The sequence below is a fragment of the Oreochromis aureus genome, linkage group 6 (assembly GCF_013358895.1).
Source record: "Oreochromis aureus strain Israel breed Guangdong linkage group 6, ZZ_aureus, whole genome shotgun sequence".
Taxonomy (NCBI): Eukaryota; Metazoa; Chordata; class Actinopteri; order Cichliformes; family Cichlidae; genus Oreochromis; species Oreochromis aureus.
Genome location: NC_052947.1, coordinates 7,625,454 through 7,650,640, shown reverse-complemented (window position 1 = coordinate 7,650,640; position 25,187 = coordinate 7,625,454). Strand labels below are relative to the sequence as shown.

At 41.5% G+C, this 25,187-nt stretch overlaps 2 protein-coding genes across 2 annotated transcripts; one reads left to right on the top strand and one right to left on the bottom strand.

The window, feature by feature from the left end:
* Window positions 1-93: 93 nt before the first annotated feature.
* Window positions 94-12,667, bottom strand: LOC116326123 (syntaxin-10). The gene is made up of 9 exons (XM_039613572.1): window positions 12,599-12,667; window positions 12,037-12,112; window positions 10,701-10,794; window positions 9,971-10,065; window positions 7,754-7,816; window positions 6,176-6,277; window positions 4,315-4,421; window positions 3,466-3,560; window positions 94-2,842 (listed from the first exon to the last, which is right to left on the bottom strand). The coding sequence occupies exons 1-9, from the start codon at window positions 12,631-12,633 to the stop codon at window positions 2,766-2,768; spliced, it is 744 nt and encodes a 247-aa protein (XP_039469506.1). The 5' UTR covers window positions 12,634-12,667; the 3' UTR covers window positions 94-2,765.
* Window positions 12,668-20,919: 8,252 nt separating this feature from the next.
* Window positions 20,920-22,462, top strand: ier2b (immediate early response 2b). Its single transcript, XM_031747278.2, has one exon. The coding sequence runs from the start codon at window positions 21,077-21,079 to the stop codon at window positions 21,626-21,628; it is 552 nt and encodes a 183-aa protein (XP_031603138.1). The 5' UTR covers window positions 20,920-21,076; the 3' UTR covers window positions 21,629-22,462.
* The last annotated feature ends 2,725 nt before the right edge of the window (window positions 22,463-25,187 follow it).

Sequence of the window (25,187 nt, the reverse complement as noted above, 5' to 3'; positions counted from 1 at the left end):
ACTCAAACATCTGCAATCCGGTGAAAGCTTTTATCAGAGGAACAAATCACAAGAGGGAAGCCAGCGTCTCAAAGAAGATAAACACTCAGGATGTTATTCGGTCATTTCAAGTTTAATGAAACTTAAAACCACAATCAGCAATTTAAAAAAAATCTCTGGATGCCAGTAACAGAACAATTGTGTGATTCACTTTATGCAGTTTGTTTTTTCCCTTCACTTGTTCTTCTATATAGTGTATATGACAGGAAAGTTTATACTTTGTCACCAATGTTGTCCTTTTTTCTTTTTAGCACAGGCAGTAAAAACACAATGACATACTCAAACATCATGTGTGAAAAAGAGGACACGATGGCTACCAGTACTGTATTTTACACATTTACATCCAAAAACCCAAAACATACTTGTTGTAATAGCTGGTCATTCATACAGAATAAATACAAATGTGACCATTGGCACTTTGAATATTTACTTTCATTAGCAGTTTTGAACCAAAGGTTAGTAAAAACCACTCACGTAATCATGTTTAAACCTTTAGCCACGCTGCTCGTGTGGCTGATATTTTAACTCGTGCCATCCACCTTTTGATACTCTGACGGCACAAAGAGTGACTTAGAGCCCAACCTCCCCAGATCCTGATCCCCCAGACTCCCAGTGTCCATGCCATGATGAGTCACAGCTGATTTGACAGCACAAGGGGGTCTATGTGATATTAGGGAGGGGGTCTTAATATTGTGGCTGATTAGTGTAAATGTGTGCTAGGTGGAGTTCAGCACTGATGTTAACTGCAGTTATTATAATTTGAAATAATCTACTGCTAGTACCGTTAAAGCTGAATTGGGCAGCAGCCCCTCCCACCAGAGGCGCAGAGGTATGTGCGCTTCATTTGGGTTAAAAACAAGACAACACTGAGTTGTGGCTTCGCACAGGACTCACACCCTGTTCTTCTAGGTCAGTGTCCACTGCTTAAATCCAGTAATCTCACAGAAGTCCACCATGTTCCACTTCCAACACAGACTATTTCATTCCTCGTGTCCCTTTACTCACTTCTCTACCCCCGTGTGTCCCAATGGCACAAAATTCAACTACAGGATGTGCACGGGTCCAGTCTCTTCTCTGACTACCTGCAAGTTATAATACACTGTATTTTGGAGTAATGAACCAAAACGATATCACCTAACCCAGCTTTAAAACCCAGGATCGGTGGGAGTGATCATCTAATACTTCAGTTTGCTCAGATCAGATTAGTTAACAATGACCAACACACTGAGTGCTGTAATTGCACAATCAGCTTTGCAATCAATTCAGCACCATCACTACATGAAACTTGTCAAGCACGTGTCTGATGTGCCGTTACATTATAATCATGTAAAAACAATTCCCAGGTTTAACTGAAACAGTAAAAGGAAGCTCTCTGTTCAAAGCCCTTCTTGTGCCTTTACATTCATTCGCCCCCGTGTTGTTTCAGACTGACACGTTTCCCGGTTTTTGAGCTACTTGCCCTTCTGAAGCTGGGACAAGAGCTCACATTAACTTACACAAAGCTCTGGCAGTAAAGGTACTTTCAGCCTTACCCACTCCTGCAACAGGCAAAGGCACCTGACCTCTAACCTACAAAACAAGGAGTTCATTTTCTCTGTAACTGGGTGATTAAAGCTTGAGTGAAGATATCTGGATCACCCATATCTGGATTAAAAATCAGAGGCTTTGTACAAGAATAATTTCCATTTACACACAAAAAGCAAGTCAAAGCATTTACACAGCGCTGCAACACACCTCAGTGTGGGGGTACTGCTGCCTGACGTGACACAAATGACTAAAAATGAGCCGCAGGCTCCAGCAGAGGGAGCTCTAAGCCTAAATCTAGGCTTTGTGTGGGGACATCCTGCCCAGCAACTATTCCTCTGCTCATTAGCTGAAGCTTTTCAATAAAAAAAAGAGAGAGGCAGAGCCATTCGCTTGAAGCCAAGGTTGTCTTTCTTCACCCAGTGAGGGTAACAAAGCCTTAGCCAATCGTGTGCTCAAATGTCTGCGGGGGTGCGAAGGAAGGTGGCCTTTGCCTCTCTGAGGCAGATCACTATCAGAGCAGGAAATGAATCATTTATCTCTGCTGAGTAAAAGAGACTCGGAATGAATCTGACAGGCAAAACCAGGATCCATAAGATCCCCCCCCCCCACACACACACACACACACACACAGCTCAGCAGCAGTTTTTACTAAACTCTTCATCAGTGGAGTGAGCTGCTGTTGTGTTGGAGTGGAGGGAAAACCTGCACACCTGCCCGATGCTGATTACTGCTAGTAAGGACTAAGTTCCCAGCATGATTTACATCTAGGCACACAAACAAACTGCACATTTCAACATGGTATAAAAATAGATTTAAGGCAACACTGAAAATCCTCCCCCATGCTACTGCTGTTGGCTTAAAATGAAGCTAACTTTTGCAGATTTGTGATTTTAACCCAACAGGAGCAGTCCTCCCCGAGTACCTTTAACTCCAATAATAACCAAAATGCATCAAAATAAAAGACATAATTCCACCAGGGTTCCCCCCTTCCCCCGTGCTAAACTGTGCTGCTGAGAGACCAGCAGCGCCCTCCCCACTAGAATGGCTGAAGTGGAGGATCCATCCTCGCTATAGCCTGCAGATCACCAGCTTCCCCTCAGCACGAAGAAAGGGAGTGATGGGAGGGGCTCTGTAACCGTCCAGCCATCCAGACAGGGAGGAGTCTGTGAACAGGGTCGAGAGGTCATAGACTGTTTATGTCAGAGTGCGAAGAAGAGGATGAGGACCACGATCAGGATGGCGACCAGGACACCGATGGCACACCACTGTCTCCGACCTGACGGACACAGCACAGGACATCATTGCGCTACAGTGTCACAGAGCTTAAAACGATATTTAGGCAACATAAACTATTACAGTAAATACACCGCTCTTTTTTGGAAGAAACTCAGTTTAGTGTTAGGCTTATTTTCTTTTTCCAACTAGCTCTGTGTCTGATTGGACTACGACTGATGATTGAGAGCCGATTCAAGTACCCAGCATATGACTGAGGGTCACACAGGAAATGTTTTGGCCTTTTAGTGTTTCCCCTTCCTGTTTCTTCATTTCATTTCTGTTTTTAAAAACACTGCTGTGGTTGCTGTCACTCTTTTTGACACAAGTTGTGTTCCTCACAGTTTAGTCTGCTACAACAGACAGAACAGGGGAGATGAAATGAATGAGAAACGCTCCTCTGGTCTTCATGTATGGCTAAATAAGCTAAACAGCAGTGCAGAAACTGGAACTGACACACAGGCTAAACTTTGAGAGCAATGTTTCAGACTCACAGTCAAACTGCACTTCTCACAGCCCACACTGACTGATTTAATTCATAAATCAGGCAGTGTCACTTTAACTAAATTAATTGAAGGTAAATTTTCTGTGAATGTAGAAAATATAACTGCTTGTGTGTAAACTCACTGCTGGTCATGTGAGACACTTTCTCCAGCTTCTTCAGCACAGAGTCCATGCGGGACGATGTCTGGTCCATCTCGTCTCCAAAATCCCCCAACATCCTAAAAACAAAACGAGCGATACCGCGAGAACTTTAACATCAGCGTCTGCACATTGTGACCTCACAAAGGCCTGGCTGTTGCAGGGATGTGGAGCAGATTATAAGAGTGATTGAAAGTCATATAACCTTAATTTGAAGCAAAACAACAGGCTTTTGTGAAAGCTTAACGGTGGATGGACCAAAAGATTTGACCTTGGTCTTGATCAAACGGGACTGCGGCTTCAGTCATTTGTAGTTTCAACAAATTTTGGCGATTTGTTTGAAACATTTGGATTAATTACAGGAAGTTACAGCAGGCTTTTGATAGGACATCTGTGATAGGACATTATTATATAAACGGACAAAGCTGTAAAAGGTTTAGTGGAAGAGGTGCTTTTCGGTGATGTTGGACACACCCCAGCCTGTAATCCTGTCAGGATTTAGATCGAGTACATCAAACAAAAACCTGAACCTGGTTTAGACTGTCAGGTGTGGGGAGAAAAAGCCCTATGTGACTGCAAGCACCCATGAAGACCTTGTTTTTCAAAACCCACAATCCTGAAGTGCTGCTTAACATGGATGTAAATGCTGTGGGGCTACGAATGCGTTCAGCATTCAGTCCTAACTAAGCGGTCACACATGTGACATTTTTTTAAAGGCATCTTTACCAAACCCTAACAAGAAGAGAAAATGATGACTGGGACACACCTTTATGTGTTATTGTGTTTTTTCAGTCACCTGAGGAAAAGCTCTCAAAGGTGTGCATGTGTACTCACACGGCCTGCTCATCGAGCTCGTCTCCGATCCGTCCAGACATGTCTTTGAGGACTCTGATACTGCCCGACACCAACTCCAGCTGCTCATCCTGCTCCTGCATGATCAACTACACACACACACACACACACACACACACGCGCGCACACACATACATACACGCACACACACACGCACACACATACACGCACCCATCACTTCAAAGGACAGACTTACATCTCTTTACTGAAGATTTTCCATAATCCTTCACCTAACCCGAGCCTAATCCTAGCCTAAAAATCTTCACCCTTAGATGTAGATGCCCATACTTGTGGGGACACAGTGAGACACATACCCACATCATAAATATACTATAATATTATACACAAATACTACACAAACTTCTTCATCCCGAACACATGTAATGTCATAGGCAAAGTCTGAAATTCTTTCATGTCAAAAAACCCCCGTTTTAACTCACTTGCAGCTGATATGACTGTGGTAGTTGGTTTGAGTAGGAAGGGGAAGATCTTCTTTGAGTAACTGCATAATCATGACCAGCTCTGAGCACAAAACTAAAGCTTAGGCTCTGTCCTCTAGCTCACAGAGTCCTCACCCCAAACGTGTTTACAGCTTAGCTCTGAGAAGAGCTACGCAATAAAAGACATACAGGCCATGAATGTGTTCCCGGTAAAGTTTAGTTACTTTTTATAGTCAGCGAGCAGTTTGCTGTGTTTTAAATCACATTTCTGAGGAATGAAAATCGCAGAGAGAACCAAAGAACCTCCATTTGCACGTTTTCCACCCGCAGCGAGAACACAGAGCTCTGAAACATCAAAATCATTACTATTTTTTTCTTTCATGTATTGCATTTTCTGTTCTATATCACATTTAAATTAATTTAAATGTCTTTGGACATATGAGCTCTCAGGATTCATTGAGAGAACAACTGCCCCAACCTCCAAGACGCAGCGCCCCCGACAAGATTCACTCTTGTGTCAGAACTCACTGATTCTTTTCCGCTGCCTCTCTTTGGTCTGGATGTCATGCTGTTTCCAGACAGAAATACCAGCTTAAAACCGACACACACACACACACTGGTTCAGTCACTCATCACTTCAGACCGCCTCTTGGTACAGAATTACAGTACAGTATTGTGAATTATTGAAATTCTATTTCCCTGCTTAGTAAATCTGGCCCTTTACAAAAAAACATGTTTTTTGTGTCTCAGTGAACAGTTTTTATCGAGGGTACTTGTTTTCAGAATCTCTACACTAACAGTTTAAAGAAAAAAAAACATGCCACTAAACCATATCATCATATCACTGAACCAAATCATACACTGCTACAAACCCCCCGCAGTGATGTCAACGCAGAGGAGACCACATCCTCGCTGAGGTAATGAAACACAAAGGTCAAACTTATCTTTAATTAAAAAAGACATGAACAAACTATTTCTTACTGAATACCACAACTTGACACAGGATGTGTGATCACACACTTTCATCACCAATATCAGCGCACACCGCAGGAAGTGGAAACCCACAGCTCATACTCTCTTTCACTTCACTCACAGTGTGATACTTTGCAGCACGTCTCCTCTACCTCACTGCTACACTGCAGCAGCAATCCTTCACTGACGAGCTTATTTTTCACTCCTATGTGATCCTTTGATTAAAGCTTTCCTGTCATCTATCACATGACAAACAAACAAAATATTCTGACGGGACTTTTTATGAATCCTTGTTTTACATGTAATCATTTGTCACACAACAATATCTCCTTTAGTCCCTTCCCCTTTTTCTTCTCATGTTTCCCAACGCTGAGGCTTTTGCTTTCCTTTTTTTTGGCCCTACATCTGTTCAGTTTCAGCTGGTCTCTGACCTGCTGTTGCTCCTGCTGCTCCTGGATGTATCTGGAGTTTGCAGACACCAGATGAGCCTCCAGTCCTGTTGACCTGTCCTGGCCCGATGAAGTCAGCAAAGCCTGGACAAACACAGACACGAGAAAATTGGGAGTGTACGTGTATGTTTGTGTGTCTGTGTGCTGTAGGAGTTTCCAGAGGAGAATTATTGTTGGAACAATAGGAGTTTGACAGTTTTTCAAAACATAAGATGGTGCAGTTATTTCTTTTCTGTGGCAGATGGAAACTGATCTGTCTGTCAGCGCTTTACGAAGCAAAGACCAAAAAAATCCTGAATAGGGACAACAACAAACGGCTCTTTGAAATGTGTTGTTTTAAAGTTGCAACAAAAGCAAGGATTTCTCGGCTAATGTAGAGCAACTTTTGCAGTAGCATTGTGCATTAATAAAACTCGCGCCTTATCATCAAAAGAACAAAAACAAGAAATCCTCTATGATAACGGTGTCCATGTGAACTACAGCGAGGCTCGTTTGTGAATTATGTAAGGTGCGGCTCGTGTTGAATGAATGAGCATAAAGAACATAATAAACTGAAGTGAAGGGTCAGGTCCTCTCTCTCATAAAACACATTCCAAGGTTACTGAAAGTAAATATGAAGCTCCAGCAGCCAAAGTTAGCAATGGACTTCATTTACTGCCAGGTTCATAGAAACATTCGTACTTTCTTCAAAGAATTAGCACACATGTAAAACCAGCACATTTGTGATATTTGGACACTGGCAAATTTTGTTTCCTGTGTGTGCCTGTTCACGAATCTAAAACATTTTTTTTCCCAAAGTTTAAGAAACTCATAGAGCAGAAAGAAAAACAGTAAGAAAAAAACAGCAGGACCAGAAGAAGGAAGCACAAAAATGGAATTTCATACAAAAAAACATTTTTACACACTGAGAGAGCAGACGCCTCACATCAGTGTAAGAAACTTCAGTCTTATATTACCAAAAAGACAAATCGTGGAAACTTTTGGTAAATGCACCTATGAAATCAATTTAAAAATCCTAGGTGACATTTTTCACGATTTATTTTGTGTGTTCGAAAGAGTTTTTGGAAAAGTTGACCTTTGACCTTGAGGTCCAGTTTCACTGAGATTTAAACTCATCTGAGATTTTTAGTAGCTGCACCTATGACATGAAGTTCAAAATCCTACATCACCTCGTTCTCGAGTTAATGTATTCTCAAACTTGGGAGTTCGGGCCAAGCGCCTGCTCACCCAGCAGGGTGACAATACCCCATCAGCCTTTTACGGCTGAGGGGTAAAACGCTGATCTGAGAAAGTAAACAGAAATGCAATGTAGGATTCAGACAATCACAATAGCTTAGTCATATTTCTAGGGAAGTGTAGCTCAGATTACAGGACCAGATTTTTACCTGGTCCTGTGCACGACAGGTGAAAACAGATGATGTAGATCAGACCCTGTACCTCAAATTGCATTTTACCAAGTAGTGTAGATATATATATATATATATGTATATATATATATATATATATGTTATGTGTACACAATATGTGTGTGTTTTGTTTTGTGTTTAAATCTCCACCAACCTGTCTGTTCTTCTTCTCTGCCTGAGCCACAGCAGAAGGGCTGGACAACTGATCCTTCATCTCCTACACACACACACACACACACACACACACACACACACACACACACACACACACACAAAAAGCAAAACACAAATAATTTCACCTCTCATTTCACAATTTGTCCCAATAGCAGCAGAAAAATCCTTTTAAAGGCTGCCTCAGTGCAGACATGTTCATTAATGAGATTTTCTGTGCTGCGCCAGAATCGCTGTGAGGCAAATCGAAATGTCAGAAAGTCTTTTGTTCCTTCACAGCGGAGCTCTTCTGTTTGGCTCCGGTGACTCAGTTCTCCAGGCCTATTTTAAGAATGCCACCTTTGCCGTTAAGTCGTGTTAAAAACTGACTCATGTTTTCCATTGTGCCTACAGCTTGGACACCAATTTAAATTCATTAAAAGTCAGGAGCTCAACAGCTGCAGCGCGGTTAAATATGTCGACAGGTAGAAATAAACTGTATATGTGGTTACAACAGAAACAGGGAAAATGAATAAATAAGTGTGGCTCAGCTTTGGGAGCTGCTGCTTTGTCTAATGTTTGACTTTGCCTCTACTTTATTGGTAACACTGGAGCTACAAAGACACAGCGGAGGCCTTCCAGGGAAGCAGCTGTCTGTGCTCCATCAAGAACACTTGTAGCTACTGGAAACCGATTTCAAAATAAAACATTATACCCTCAGCGTAGTGCTAAAGCTTGTTAATTAAAATCAAATAAGAAGTTAATAGCTTGTTTTTTATTATTATTATAATACTAGATGAAACATATTCATTTGAAAAATGCTTCTGATGGATCTGGGAGTACTACGACTTTTGAACCATTTATGAGATAAGGTCTAGATCACCTGACGCCAAGCAGTTTTTGGAAAACCCCCACTGTGAATGATTACTCAGTGTGGTCAAAATAATAAGTGTTTGTTAGTCATACTGTGTTTGTGTGTAAATATGATGCAGAAGATTAGAGCACAACTTATGAGTCATCAAAGCAAAGAAAATACTGGTAAATCTAGCTTCTCATTTTCATTTAGATGAGGGCTTTATGTTTAGGCAAGAGTGAACAATACACTGAGATTACAAACATTTACTTATTTGTAATAATCAGAGACAGTTGGCGTCCACCTTTCCTCACTATATACTCGAGAACTGTTTTTGTAAATTTGGACAGTAAAGTACATTGCTCAAAAAAATTAAAGGAACACTTAAAACACATCAGATCCCAACGAGAAAAAGAAAAATCTTGCTGGATGTGGGTTTATACTGATACTGGGTATCATGTTTGGAACGAAAGGACGCCCCATCGTTTGATGGAAATGAAAATGATCAACCTACAAAAGGCTGAATTCAAAGACGTTCTGACAAACCATCACTAACCCACCAGCAAACCGATCATGTGGAACGACGTTACAGGCAGTGTAACGTTCTCCTTGGCTTCTCCAGACTCTTTCACATGTACTCAGGGTGAAACACACAGGGTGCCAGTGGTGGAGTTAACAGTTCTGGTCTTTTACGGCAAATGCCAATCAGTGAAACTGTGCTGGGAGACAGCAGAACGTCTGGCAATGGCTCATATTGATGTAGCTGGACTACCTGTGCAACCTCTGCAGTGTCCAGGCTCACCTCATACATAATGACACTGACTGTAGCCAAATGTAAAACTGTTTAAAAAAATCTCAGTGTCCTCCACCTGTGATACCATTCCTGTTTTGGGGGTTGTCTCATTGTTGCCCCTCTAATGCAACTGCTGTTTAACAATCCCCTCTGCTACTTAACTGACCAGATCAATACCCCACAAGTTTAACTGTCTTGATGCTGTACTCTGATTAAAGTGTTCCTTTCATTTTTATGAGCAGTGTAAAATGTTGGATACTAAGTGTTTTGTATTCAAGGGTAAATACAGAGTGATTTTTGACAAAACTCCAGATTATCATATTTAAGCAGATATCACTTTATCAGGTACACATTTGAGACCTAAAGCAACCGTATCAAATAGCTCTGCTATAAATTAAGAAGACGACAACTATGTTGTTTCATCTACAATTTGTCATCTGCAATGTTTTATTCATGTCATTCACAAATGTTTATTGAGCACACAACAAAAAACAACAAACAAAGACCACAGGACTTGATGTCTGAATATATAAGAGTGTGGAAACAGGAAAAAAATGAATTCAGGTTGAAGTTACCTGGACAGACTTCCTGGTTCGTTCCACAAAATCTTTCCTCTCCTGAAGTTCATTATCACCCAGTCTGAACTTCCCTGGATTTGACTCCACGATGCCTGAACCAGTCAAGGACCCACCAACAAAACGGCTCAGTTAATGCTACACCTCTTACAAGAGTGATACATGGAACTTAACGGAAACCTTGTGGAGATTTTCACAAATGCAAAGATAGCACCAAAATCAGATGTGACGGCTGATTCATACATGCAGAACGTTCAGGTGACCACTATCTAGAGACAGTATTGGTATGACTGCTGTGCAATTACACCTGCTTCTAGAAGGACCTGTGTTATGGTGTTGACCAGGTATTGCATTAAATTTCAGGTATTCTGACAACCTCGACTCTCGGGATTCATACCACACTTATTAATCCGTCTCAAGCAGTGATGACAAAAAACCCCACAAGAAGTTCAGGCATTTAATAAAAGCTTGCCTTCTCTCCTTTTCTATCAGCAATGTTTTATGATATGTTCCTAAGTGCTGACAGGGACTTTTAAATACTTCTATGGTAAATTATGTAACTAAAATGGTTCCAGTTTAGGAGATCAATCTGATTAAATAGGAAGAAAACAGGAAGACAGCGTGAGTGTGGGGCACAAAGAGTCTGTTTGTTTTAAAAATACTGCTCATCATGTGATGACAGTGGCATTGTGGGGCAAGGGGAAGTGATTTGTTCATGCTTCAAGGATACTGATGGTTTCACTGAGGTCCTCTAGGTCCCAGTCTATGGCCCTCAGACAGTTTCTCAGTTCGTTGGCACTCCAGTCTAGTTCATCTCGACTCACCTGAAACAAACAGACGGAAACTCAAAAACCAACTGCAAATACTTTTTAATTACATCCACTGCCTGAGGCAGTACATCAAAAAAAAAAAAAATGCATTGATTATAAATATTAGAGACATCCACAAAAAACATTTTATTTCAGATGTTTTGCAATTTGGATAATATCCAGTCTTCTTATAACTGTGGCTGGTGACTTCTTTTTTTTTTTATCCCAGTGGTTCCCAAATGGTGTGCCCACTCCAGGTATAGCTTTATATTTATTGTCAACCAAACATTTTCACTATAATTGCATAAAAATTAATGAATAGCATTTATATTTACTATATTACTACAGTGTTTCATTTGCTGAGGCGACTTAACTAATGCTTACACAGTGTCAAACAAGCTAAACAGGAACTTGGAATATCCTCCAAAGAGATGCTTTGCCTACTTTTAAAGAGCACAGGATCTAACGCTTAGTCACCAGGTATATTTGTTTGATTGGGTTAAAGTGTCTTATATAACCGGGATGGATGTATAGTAATATAGTAGTGTAGCTTAAGGTAAAACAGAAATACTGTGGTTGAACTTTTGTCTTGTTGTTCAGTCTGCCTTGTGCACAAACAGTTTGAGGACGACTGTTGTAGTGTCTGCAGATTCTAGTTAAAATTACATTTGAAATGCTAAAAAACACAAAAAAATTCTACTTTGAGAGAACTTTAAAAAACAAAAAACAGAAGAAACATTTTTATAGTCAAATCAATAAGAATGAGTAATAATGAGGATGGTGAATTGCTTCAGATAAAACACAAAGCTGTTTGATTTTTAGGGGATACAGCTATAGCTATTCAAATGGCCCTTAAGGTCTACACTTCATAAAAACTGAATGCCTCCCTGCCTGCCCACCTATGGGTACTGGATGAGCATCAGGATCCCAATGAGACCAGAATTCTAGAAAAAAAAAAACCCAAAAGGAAAAAAAAATGGACATGTGGATACCAGTTCCCCTTAATTCCTATGAAATAATTAGTGTTCAAGAGACCTTAAGGCCCTGCAAAACTTTGGACAATATACACATTCTATTAAAAACACTGCAAGCAAATAAACCACACACAAACGGCAGTGATGCAACGATAACTCCCAAATAGCGGGATTATTTCCAATTACAATATTTAAAACTATAATGAACACCTGATGACCCTGATAAGTTGTGTGCCATCCTGGCAGCATGTTTGCACCACGTGAGTCAGCCCATGAGGCTCACCTGTGTCCCCTCCTGCAACAGCTCCTCCCATCTATCAAACAGGCCCCGAGCTCGAGACAGGGCCTTCTGCACCTCCCTGAACAAAAACACACAACAGGAACATTATCAGCGCGGAAAATCATAGCCAGTTGACTTCGCCCTTTAATCATTTAAAGTACAGGGGTGTTTTCCGAACTGAGCACTGCAGCTACGCCCCTCGGTTAACCAAAACAAACCCCAGTTCCCATGCTTCCTAACTTCGTAACGACTTTAAAGTGCCTGACCACAGTCTCACAGCTGGCCCGGTGTTTTCACTGGCAGCCAAGTGGGGTGTGGGTAGAAACGGATTTCAGTGAGTGCTGTGATTTAAAAAAACAAACTCACTGAGCCCCTCTGCGCAGCTGCTACAGTAGCAGTAATGCTAACTAGCTAGAGCTAGCCGCTGAGCTAACTTCTTTGATATAACTTTGCTTTGAGGGGAAAATAGCAACACCCCCGCGTAACTAACACTCAACGCGCTAAAAGCTGTAGTTAGTTTATAACAACGCGAGCTTTCACGTTTCATTTAGTTTTAATTTCTCACCCCTTCACAACGAAAAATGGATCTTCTATCGACATGTTGTTTCCTTCCTCTTCACACCTAGCGCATGCGCACGTCACTGGTAGCGCACAGACGTAAAAAAAAAGAGAGGGAGGGGAGGGGAGGTGGAGAGTTGGGGGTGGTATGGTAGTTATATAACTCAGCCCAGTAACAGCTATGCAGGCGCTGTCCGAGCCACTATTTGTTGGGACTTCGTCACAAGCATAAACACAAAGGACAAGAATAAAACAGTTATAAACAAAGAGGCAGATAAAACAGGTATGGGAGCTGGACATAGTATATATTATTTGATTGATTCAAGTTTAAAGTGCAGACCATGCGGACTGTACTGCAGATTTGGAAAAGGTAATGGAAAATTCTGTGAGCAACAGGGTCAAAGTCCATCTGATGATGACAACAGTTTCATGGAAAGTGCTTTCGCCAACCTCAGTGTGGAAATCTGACCCAGGCTGATGTGTCATTGGACACTATGGAGGTCCTATTAGAAATTAATTTGAGACGATCCATGAAAATGGTAAAAGGAAAAAAAGGATAATAGCAGGGTGTTGCTAGGGGAGAGAAAAAAAAGCATGCTCAGCAAATCCTCCACAGCCGTGTTTGCATGCCTCCGTCCTGTCCCACCCATTTGTCTTTTCTCAAGCCCACCCTGTCCTGCCCAGCTCCTTCCTTCCTTCCTGTCGTCATCCTGCACCCCCTCCCCCAAATTCCTCCCATCCTGTCCTGAGAAAATTCACAGCTATAGCTATAAATGTCCCATCTTCTGTTCCAGGTTCTTTCAGTCCAATGGAGCATGTTTGGAATGTGGCGGAACGGCTGATTCCCATCATTGTCGGCTTGCCAATGACAAATCTGCAAATCTGACAAACTGTGTGATGCTATCGTGTTGATACGGACCGAAATCTGTGAGGAATGTTTGCAACACCTTGTTGAACTCATGGTGACTGTGACAGTGTATGTCAGAGTCATCACGAGTTCTTATTTAAAAGACTAAAATCTTATTTTACTACAGCTGAAAACTGCCAAGCTGATCAAACGAGGAGTAAATTTGCCCAGTCAAGTGTCTGAAACATCATCAGTGGAGGGTGTGAGGAGCTTTCAAAACTCACCAGAGTATTTTTAATTAAAAAAGTGCGTTTTCTTTCTTCCTGTGTTTGGGAAACATGGTGTACTACTCCTTTTTAAAAAACACTGAACTCTGGCTCTTCTGGGTGTCATTTAATAAAGACCAGTGAGGCGTCCTGCTCTTGTCTAGATGAAACTGTAGTATGAAATCTTTCCCCCCTTGTGGAATAGACTTAATTACTTTGTTTTGAAGATTTGATTTGATTCTGAAAGGTCAGAAGAAAGGTCTCTTCTTATTGTCCATTTTGCGACTGCAATCAATTGCACAAACGTCGAAGCTTAAAGATACAAGTAATTGTATCTTTAATCAGCAACATTTTTTAGTCATGCTTACATAGTTGGAAAAGGGGGTTTTCTGATTATCAGTATGCCTTTTAACTTGATGACCTCCCACTAGCTAAAACAATGTGTCACTGGAACACAGGAGTGGTTGTAGACAGCGGGCCTATGTACACGCAGATATTCCACCGAGGATCATAAACACATTTTTCAACAGAATTTCAATGGAATATGATTACTGATTCTGATTCCAGTAATAACTACTGATCATCTACAATATTTCTGACCAGTTTCACATCATATTAGGGAAATATCTTCTCTTTTAATTCCAGGGTTTTTTGTAAGTGACCCCAAGTTTTTGAGGGGTAATAGCACCGAGTCAACATTTACACACAAGTCACAAGATGATTTAAAGTGCCGCTGTTGTGTTCACATAGCCGGTACTATCCCAGGCTTTCAGTTAGCGTGTCATAAATGTGATGTCATAAAACCTTGCTTATCTAGATTTACAAATTCCACAAACAAATAGAGAGGGTAACCATTGCACATGTAAACACACGCACACAAGAAAGAAGAATCAAAGTTTGGGTTAGGGTTTGAATGTTGAAAGTTTGAATGCCTTTATTATCCAGAAAGCTTTCATTTTCATCGTTTGGGAAACTGTCTCCCTCTGTTGCTTTGCATTTAGAAGCCCTGCTCTTTGTTTATGTGTGCGTCATATGTAAACACATTTCTGGACCATCATTAGGCAGACAAATGTTTGAGCCCGTGCCACACAGTTAGTGATTATACAATACAACACAGTCACAAACGTTTCACAAATATGCTTTAAAACTAGTTGTAGTCTGTACAGTTTCATGTCCACCATCCTTCGACGTTCTGTTTGAATAAGAGGAAAATACCTTCAAAAACCCCTCTGATAAAAAACTGATACGAGGACATGTTTCTGATTCTTACAAATTCCACTCGTTCTGTCACTTGATCTGTTGCCGTTGCTTCAGTACTGTCCAGCTCAGCTGAAGGCAGATCTGCCTCTGACGGAAACCTTGACTCATTTTACCCTAACACCGTGATGTAGCAGGAAAATTTTCTTTGCCGGAACAAAACAAGATCTGAACTGAACCAAATCGTGCCAGTATAAAAAAGGAAACTGGCTGAGAGTCAACAAGCAGGAGAAAACAGGCAGAGAAGCATGAGTCTAAATATAGAAGTCTGACCCATTCCTTTGTGGTGCCTTTAAGTGCTCCCAGTAAGAATGACCTAATGGAGCTTCCTGCAGCTGATAAGTGCGTTCGCCCTTCCTCGCAGACCGAGGTGATTCATTTAAACCACTTGTTTTTGTCGAGGCACTGATTTAAAGTCAAGGATGCTGGAACCACAGGGTGTTTGCAGCTTTTGGTTATAAAATTAACAAAAATAAAAAATAAAAAATGATTGCTTGGTTATCACACAGTTAATCCTTTGTCAAGAATTAGAGCCAAGTGTAAATCAGCTCTATTGAGAAACTGCATCTGCTTTTAAAAGCTAATACTGCAGGACTGACAGCTGTCTAAACGTCTGCCATTTATCCACTGGCTCTTGAGAAAGCAGGTATTATTGCAGATTTTGTTGCATTGTTAGGAACACAAGCACAAAGAAAAGGAAATGCAGTTACACAGAAGACTGGAAGAGTACTTATAACTATGTGTTTTGCTTTATATTTTTATTTTTTGTGTGTGCTGTTTTCAGTGTCTCATGGGAAGCGCATGATGGGAAGTGACAGTACATGTGAGTCTCACAAGAAATGTGTAGCTCAGAAGGAGATGTGCTAATCTATAGAAGCTTCCCTACTGAAACAGCCAAAAGCAGTTCACAACAGAGATGCTGGGACTGGAAAAAGGAAACACCTGAGTGTATGACTGTTGCATGTGACTATAAGAATCAACTCAGATTTATTTTCCACTTACTTTGTTTACCCGGAGGAAATGTTCAATCAAAGTTGCACTCAAATAAAAATAGAGTTTGTAAAGCTGCAACCTAATAAGTAGAGAGTGTGTGTCTGCTTTTGGATTTGCAGCAGGTACAGCAGGTTTCTCAGCAGGTCTTAAAATCAGGTAAGGACAGAGAGACAAACAAACTGATCATCACCACGTGTGAGCAACTACGAAAAAGCAGAGGTTTTGAAAGTTTGCTGATCTGGAGCATTTGGGTGTGTGATAACACAACACCGAGGAGGAAAAACCTCTACGATGGACTTAAAGAAGCAATTGTTGCTGCCCATCAGCTTGGGATGGGTTATGGGGCATTTTCAGACAAAATGAAGTCTGTCATTCTGCAGTGAGAAAGATTATTCAAAGCTTGAAGACAGCTGTCAATCTCTGCAGGAGTGGAGGTCTAAGCAAATATACTCCAAGGTCCGACCAAGCAATGCTAAGAGAAACTGCAAAAATCCCAAGAGTTACAGCTCAGACTCTACAGGGCTCAGCCGGTATGCGAAACATTAAAGTTCACGACAGCACATTTAGACAAAGACTGAACCAGTATGGCTTGTTTGGAAGGGTTGCCAGGAGAAAGACTCTTCTCTCTAAGAAAAAACAAAACAAAACATGGCAGCTTGGTTTGCAAAGCTGAACAAATCACAAGACTTCTGGACCAATGTCCTGTGGACAGACAAGACCAAAGTGGAGATGTTTAGCCATAATACACAGGGCAATGTTTGCTGGAAACTAAACACAGCAGATCAGTATAAACACCTCCACTGTCAAGCACAGTGGAGGAGGGGTGATTTAGACCTATTCTGCAACCACAGGACTTGCAGTCACTGAGTCAACGGCGAACTCCTCTGTTTACCAAAGTATTGTAGAGTCACATCTGTCTGACAGCAAATGTTGGAAAAAACTGGGTCATGCAACATGGCAATGATCTCGAGAACACCAGCAAATCTACAACAGAAAGCAGCCTGACTGAAATGCTACAGTGGGACCTTAAAAGAGTTGTGCATTAATGAATGCCTGCAACCCTCAATGAACTGAAGCTACACTGTCAAAGAGCGGGCCAAAATCCCTGCATAACAATGTGTGAGACTGATAAAGTCATGCAGAAAACAAATGCTTCAAATTATTGCTGCTAAAAATGCTTCTAACAGCTATTGAGTCATGGGGTGTACTTGTATTTTTCTTAGATTTTCACACACTGCTTCCACATTTTGGTTCAGCTTTTGTCAGATGACGATGTGGTGTAATATGTGTCATGCACTGTTGTTTATCTAAGGTTGTATTTATCTATTTTTTTTTTAAATTTGGGAAGGACTAAGTTATTTTTTATTGTCCTGATAGGTAAAACTTTGGAATTAAAATAGGGTGTACTTTCTCTTTCCCCTGACTGTGGATATCCTACTGAACAGCATTAGCAACCGTCCTTAAAAAATAGATGATAGCAGCTATGGCGCTTTAAAATGTAGGCATATGTTAATAAAATCTCAGCCATTATATAATGTTCATTGTAGCAACTGTTTCTATGCTTTCCACCTGTAGTCTACTTTGCCAACTAGGTCATCTCCCAGTACTACCAACCACTGTTTACTGTATCCTATACAAAGAATTACTGCACAGTGAAAAAGCGGGCCCCGCCCTCTAGTCTGCTGCGCACACACACACACCAACTCACACTCCCCGCTTCACATTTGGCCTTAGGCAGAGGCAGCGTAAGTATAATCTCACATAACATTGTCACCATAGCGACGGATCCACAGACCTCAAGTGAAGTCATGTTTGGTTGTTTTCTTTGCTTAAGATCTGCTCAGCTTATAGACCGGCTCATTAAACGTGCATACTAGGAGTCAAATGTGATTAAAAAACAACCCCCCAAAACTGCTAACAACAAATCAGTTTATTTTTTTTACAATTTTTACAGATTCAGACCAAAAACTTATGTGATTGTTGAAAGAAAGAAAAAAAGGGGGCAATTCTTGCAAGTAGCAATAAACATCTTTTTGATCTTCTAATTCTTTTCTTTAACCCAAGTGTAAAGTAAAATCTGTCAAATGTAAAGCAACCAGCTAAAACAACAATGTTTTGTTGGCAAAGTCATAAAAATATATTGTAGCTATTGCAGCCCACTTTATTGCCCCTATTCTTTTACACGTCCAACAAATTTTATAGTTGGAATAACAAAGAAGACAGTGCATGCAGTGCAAGCTGTATCCAATATATTGTTTGTGTTTCTGGTGCCATGTCCACGTCATCAGGGAAGGAAAAGCAGTGATGGGAAAGGTTTCCATGGTTACGGCTTGCATGTTTTACAGCACTTGAGGGCGGTGATTACCAGTGTTAGTGATAACGAGTGTAATTGGCACGCTGCGCCAATGATTATACTGCACTGACTTGCAGTTGTGTGACAGGCAGAGTTACGTGTGGGCGTAAAAAAAAAAAGAATTAAAATGAGTGCCTGATGAGAGGGCATAACTGTAGTTGCACTAAGTTATGGAATTTGCCTGATTTCAGGTCTATGAGTTCATTTTGTTTGATTGCTTTACTGTTTTTGTCCTCCCCCACCCCCACCTCCACACACACACACAATATTTTCAAATTACAGTGAGATGTTTCGAAGTATAAGAAATTCATTTTTCTGCTTTTTAGTTAAAGTTTAGTTTAAAACACAAATTTACAAATAATTTAATGTCACAAGGCTGTGTCCATCTTTTATATACAGTGCATCTATTAGGTTAAGGCTGTGTGCAGGCAGGAATGGTGGACCCATAGTGCAGACGTTCGGAGGCAAAAAGGTGAACTCAAAACAGCTTTAATGCTGAACTCAAAAAGGTAACAAAACTAAGACTTCAAACATAAACTCAGGCAAGCAGACAAAACACACAGCATAATAAACGGTAGAACGCGACAGAGAGCACAGGAAAACACAGGGCTTAAATACGCAGAGGGAGTAATCAGGGAATGGGCAACAGGAGGGAAACACAGCTGGGGCAAATCAGGACTAACGAGACAAAGAAGCGTAATCTGAACACACTGAGAAAAGACAGAGACCTTCAAAGTAAAACAGGAAACACAACACAGACTGAGCTTACAGACACAGACTGACTGGACACGGGGATATAGCAACTAAGGATACACAGAGAAGCGAACTAGACAAGGAGATACAGCTGACAGGGGAGACAGAGCAACTAGAGACGACAGAGACAAAAACCATAAGACAGAACTCAAAGAAACCAAAGACTAGAAATTATAAATAATATAACAAACTCAAAAACCCTGGGTCAACGACCCAGGCCTCCTAACAGCATCATTCCGACGTATTAACCTTAAACTGACCTTTACTAAATACCCCAAATTTGCATTTAAGCGTTTCTGTAGAAAAAAACAAACAAACTCAGACAGGTTTATGACACAAGTTGGCTAAGTGAAAATATTTACTTTTGTCATGCTGACTTATCTGATGCTGCAATCTGAATGGAAGAACTATCTCGTTGTAGCTTTTATGCCTTTTTCCTTCACCTTTTGATCAGAGGTCGTTGTCCCTACCAATTAAAGGGAGAGATAAATAACAAACTGACTCATAAAAGTGCATGCACATCCGTTTGCTCTCTGGAAAGACTTCTATTACGCATTGCTCCCTGCAGAATCGGAGGTTTTTCTGCGCTGTTAGGCTAAGATAACATATTTCCAATGGGACTTGAAAGCAGCACGGACAGAAAGGCTCCTGCCGTTTGACTTCGGTCGTACAGCTGCATAGTAACCTTATTTACACCGGTGATAACTCCATATATGGAGTACAGATGACGCCACCACCGCTGTGCCCGGGCACACAGAGAGAGAGAGGACCGTGGGGAGGAAGGGCTGCGGTTGCGCGTTCGCGTCACGGCTTTTCCACTGTGCGCGTTCCCAGGCTACCGGATGAGCCATATATGGAGGCAGAACGTGTGAGTGAATGACGCGGTGAGCGCTTGAGTGTGTGGTCCAGGCGTTACTCCTGTTGTGGGGACCTAAAGCTAGTTATAGAGCGTCTTTATGCTAGAGTGACAAACACACAACAAGTTAGTCAGATCTGAAGGTTTAAGTTTGGGACTGGGGCTAAGTTTAGACAACAAGCACTCTGGGCTAGTTATGGTTACAGTACAGCTAGTCATATAAGTCAACGGAATGTCCTCTGAAGTCATGAGTACGCTGCTCTGTGTGTTTGTGTGTGATATGGAGGAGGAGCCAAAACTCACGAGAAACTGAACACACTTCCTTTTCCCACGTCAGTTCTTCGAATTGCTGTCTGGGTTTTTACCCGAATGTAAACAGCGGTTAATCTCACGCTGCTCAATTACCATTCTTTATTTAGTTTTTTTTAAAGGTACTTTACATTCAAAAACTTCCTTAAACACCGGGCAGCACACCTGACATCTGATGTGCTCAATAGCCTCTCATGTTTCAAACCTCTGCTCGTAAAATTGCAATGAGCAAGTTTTTTAGATAGATAGATAGATAGATAGATAGATAGATAGATAGATAGATAGATAGATAGATAGATAGATAGTAAAGGGTGATTTAAGCCTACAGTGATTTAGAATTTGTAGTATTTTAAAATAAAATGTCTAAGAAATATTTTGAATAAAATATGGATCAAACATTGAGACCTTGTTTGACATATTTTAAATGTTTTATGGAAAAGTTTGAAAACGAGAAAGAGAAAATATGTTACTAGAAACCAAAGCATCTTTCAAATTTATTACAGCAAAGGGAAAGATATCCAAGTAATACAAAAAAAAAACTGTGAGGAAGGAATGGTAGACGGAACAGATGGTGTGTGTGTGTGTGTGTGTGTGTGCTGCTGCTACAGCTACATCAGGTGTGGGCGGCGCCTGTTTGTCACTTACAGAGGAATGAAGTCCACATTACGTCAGAGAGGAAATAAAACACCACCCTGCTACTCACACGCTCTCATTTCTCAGATGACAACAAACGGAGAAGAGCCGAAGTCTGAGCTAAGATAGATTACAAACTAGAAACTAAAGTTAAACTCAGCCTTTCGCCTTTGGTTAAAGTGCCAAAACAACGGTGCGCAATTACGCACAGAAAAACAATGAGTGCCACAACAGCAATGGAAGTGAACATCGAAGCCAGGCGGATCCTGGCCGTGTCTATAAGCAAGCTGTACGCCTCCAGGACCCAGAGAGGAGGACTGAGACTTCACCGGAGCCTCCTACTCTCCCTGGTCATGAGGTCTGCCCGGGACATCTATCACTCTTCGCGGGAGAGCGAGGGCCCGAACGGGGCGCAGTCAGCTCCGGAGGAGCCGATGGACACCAGCTCCAGCCCAGGGGAACAAACCCGGCTACCAGAGCCTCAGCCAGAACCCCAGCCGGTACTTAACTCAACCGAAACGGCCCCAGAGGAGCCGGACAATACGGAGGACGGGTGTGATAGCGAAATCATAGAGGACAAAGAAAACTTAAGCCCTGCCAAGCAGTCCAGGAAACGCCGAGGGAAGGCGTCGGCGGCGCCTGACTTCCTCCCAAGTAAGAGGGCGAGGCTGGAGCCCGGGGAAGAGAGGTATGAGGTCCCACTCGGCAGCTGTCGCGCCGGGGAGTCCCTGACCACTTTGTCTCTAAATCGGGTTATACCTGCCTTCTGAACAGATGGAGGGAGAAAATAGCCTCCTATGGGGACTTTAGAGCGGAGTGATTCTCTACTCCTCGTTAAGGGCGCTGTGATCCCTTTGCGCACCGCGGAGCTGACCTACATCAGCAGTCCCGGGACAGTGGGATTACCGGGGCACTGGTCCGAGCTCTCCGGTCAATCACAGTGTGCCTGCCGGGCTTGTAAAGCCCCCACAGAGAACAACAAAGCACACAAGGAGAAGAAGCGGGCCGGCAAGAGAGACGGCGGAAAGTTTGAGGAAGAACCCGAAGGGGAACTGGTTGTGTTGCTTTTTGTTTCCTGGTGATTCACCTTCAGTTTAATGAGTCCAAACAAGTGACTGCTGCTGACTCAAAGTGTGTGTATGTGTGAATCAGCAGAAAGAGACTTGAGTCAGACAGAGAAGAAGTGAAGTGGTTAACAGTTGACCATAAACCAGCACACACACACATACACACAAAGCCGGGACTTCAGGGAATTTCCGGCCTTTACACCCGGATATCACACTGAAACACTGTTAAGAGGAAGGACAGTTGAGGCAGACACACTGCTGCGCACACATTTACATGCACGTTCAGCTGCTGCTGCTGTGGACTTTGATAGATCGATACTACTGCTTGGGGGACTGTCCTACATACTGTGTTCACATGGCTGTTCACGCGGGGTTGGAAGCCCATTAATTTAAACTGTGTGTGTTTTAATGTCATTGAAACCACCTTGTTCACGTCTCGTCTGTGAAATGATGTTACCTCACATTCAAAGCTGCTCTTTAATTCATGTGAGTGAATTAATGTTGTAAATATTTGTAATAAACATGTAGAAAGGTTAATGAGTTGTCCTGAAATCTTTGTTCTAATAGACTGACGTTTAAAGTTTCAAACACACACACACACACAAAACTCCTTTTCAGATCAAAAGGTCTGCTAGTCATCACAGTTTAGAGGGTCAATCCTTTAAAACAGGAGGAGGATGGTACAGCCCAGCGCCAGTCTGGCTTGCTGTCACTAATCTTGTGCTTACACTAAGACACATACAAACACACGCACACACACAAATGAACAGCTTCGCTGGTTGTACCACTTCCTGTGGATTATGACAGAATTCTGAATCACATCCTTCCAACATGACCTGACACCGATTCGGTGAGGGGGTATTAGAAGAGTTACGCAACATTGCAGCTGGGGCCAAACGCCGCTGCTGAATAATGCACACAGCAGCAGGTGGTGTTTAGAACCTGAGGGTTTCTTCATCATCAACTTCCTGCCAGCTGCCTCGAGTGTAACTACACCCCGAAACTCAACGACGGCGGCGACTCTGATCAGGTTGTTCCGGTTGCGCAGTCATCATCCTCATGTTCGATTAAGATCCTTGTCACCTTTAACATCACCCTTCACCCACATCTACTTCCTCCTCATTTACCGCATATTGAAGCAGAACCTGAGGTGAAGAGGAATTAAAAATGAAAGAAGAACTTACACATCTCACACAATTACAACTCCCCCTGAACCCAAATACTGAAAAATTATAATTTTTAATCCTCAGCTTGGCTCTTATTTAGTAGTTCTGGCAAATCATTACCTTTATTTTTGTCACTTATGGCTCACACGCTGTTCTAATTTAGGAGAGGATGGCAACACTACTGCAACAAGGTGTGAGAGGCAGAGCTATAAATAAGCCAGGCAGTTTGTAAAAGACTGGAGTAACTCTTCACTGTGACAAATTTCCTGTTGACAAGACTCGGACACAGTATGTGGAATGTTTGCTGAAAAACCAATTGCGATGAGTTCACGGGTTTGATTATAGTTGCAGCCACATTTAGTACACAGTGAAGTCAGCAGTGAAGAAAAACAAGGTTCCTGGAAGTCTGATCATAGCATTCCTTTATTACACATAAGCTACAGTGCAGAACAATGGAGACCACTAACATGACTGTGAGCGCTATAAAAATCCACTTGAGTATGAACATTTATTATAAGGTGTTGAGGAAAAGGTGAAGTAGAAAAAGATTTTGATCTTCAGTCTGACGTCATCCTGAAGTGTGACGGTTCAAAATGAAAGTAATTCGAAGGTGAAGTTGTCTAATTTTTTCCACTGCTGTCAACGTTATCACTCTTATCAGAGAACCGCTAAGTCTGGGACCCCATGAGGTCTGTGAACACCTTAAGCTTAAAACATTAGACTCATGTGTCATTCTTTTTGTTTGCAAACACAATTACTCAAAAGTTTTTGAGTGAACTCTCCTAAGGGGTGTCGAGTGGGGTCATGTTAACAATCCCTTAAAGTTTACCTTACATCCATCGAGGTCTTGAAGGTCAACTCCAAGATTTATTGTTTGAAAACTGACAAAAACATTTATAACCTTATCACTTAGAAACTATGATTCGTGCGTGGTGTATGAAGTGTGGAGTGTTTTATCAAGATATTCAAAGTACCACATGAAGGTTTACAATATCATGCCACATTTGACCTCTGACCTCTCCTTCCAGATCAATAGATTGGTCTCAAGGTCAAAGCGATAATAATGCTATATAGAGCTGTTTAAAACTATGTTTCATAATGCCATTGTTTGTACTGACAACATATAGGGAATGATATAAAGGGGTTCTACCACTTTTGACCTCTGACCTTTTGACCTCTGACCTCACTTTTCCATTTCATATCTGCTTCTCTTTCAAGTTGACCCAAAAATGTGTTTTTTGTACTACAAACCTCTTAAAGTATGTGTAAAAAGAACAAAGAAAATTAAATCAATACACAGAAAATACTGTTATTAATGTAAGGGTGTTATAATGTATACTTAGAATTTCTGTGCTCTTATTAGCGTTATTATTTTAGGACTGCAACATGCTACTTTCAGCGGTCCCGGTTTATGATTCAGTCTAAACAGAAAGGACCTCGGGTCACCTCAAAAATGAATGAAATGATGAATTTGCTTTCAGCTATTTTCTTGTGAGCGGATTTGGACTAAAAGGAACTGTTCTTATTTTTCTGTGATAAATACAGTGCTATAATGGTGTGTGCTCATATTAAACATGGGTATAGTTTCAAATCATTTTTCTGAGCATATATAAACGTAATCCCTGTGAGCCAAGAGTTTATGCTTATGATGTTAAGGAGAGGCAGTATCCTTCATTTGGCCACCCGAGCACACAGCTCTGGCCTCTTGTTTGCATAGTCCATCCAATCTGAAGAAAGAGTTAGCACAAAGGCAAGGGTAATGGAGCTGAAATGGCTTGTTTCAATCAGGGGATGAACTGCAAGGGCGCAGTAAAAGACACATCTAATATTGCAAACTGTGAATCACATTAAGCTGCTCAACACAAGTAGATCCAAAATCAAAAACATGGAGGCATCATTTTTATCTCTCTTATCTTCCACCCCTTAAAAAGAAGGAGCGTCTATTTGTGATTCCACGAGATGTCTTAAGATCATCCAGACTGATTTGAAGATGTTTGTTTTTTAATAGCTGAAAAGATTTCACAAAACAAAAGGACAAAATGAGAACAGTCTTTAAAATATATAAAGATCTGTGTTCGTCCTTAATTAAGTGGTGA

Excerpts from the sequence above, each read along its gene's own strand:
- ier2b (XM_031747278.2), top strand. The coding sequence starts at position 21,077 with ATGAGTGCCACAACAGCAATGGAAGTGAACATCGAAGCCAGGCGGATC.
- LOC116326123 (XM_039613572.1), bottom strand. The coding sequence starts at position 12,633 with ATGTCGATAGAAGATCCATTTTTCGTTGTGAAGGG. Across the intron at positions 12,113-12,598 it reads CCATTTTTCGTTGTGAAGGG|GGAGGTGCAGAAGGCCCTGT; the intron begins GTGAGAAATTAA and ends GTTTTTGTTCAG. Across the intron at positions 2,843-3,465 it reads AGTGTCTCACATGACCAGCA|GTCGGAGACAGTGGTGTGCC; the intron begins GTGAGTTTACAC and ends TGTGTCCGTCAG.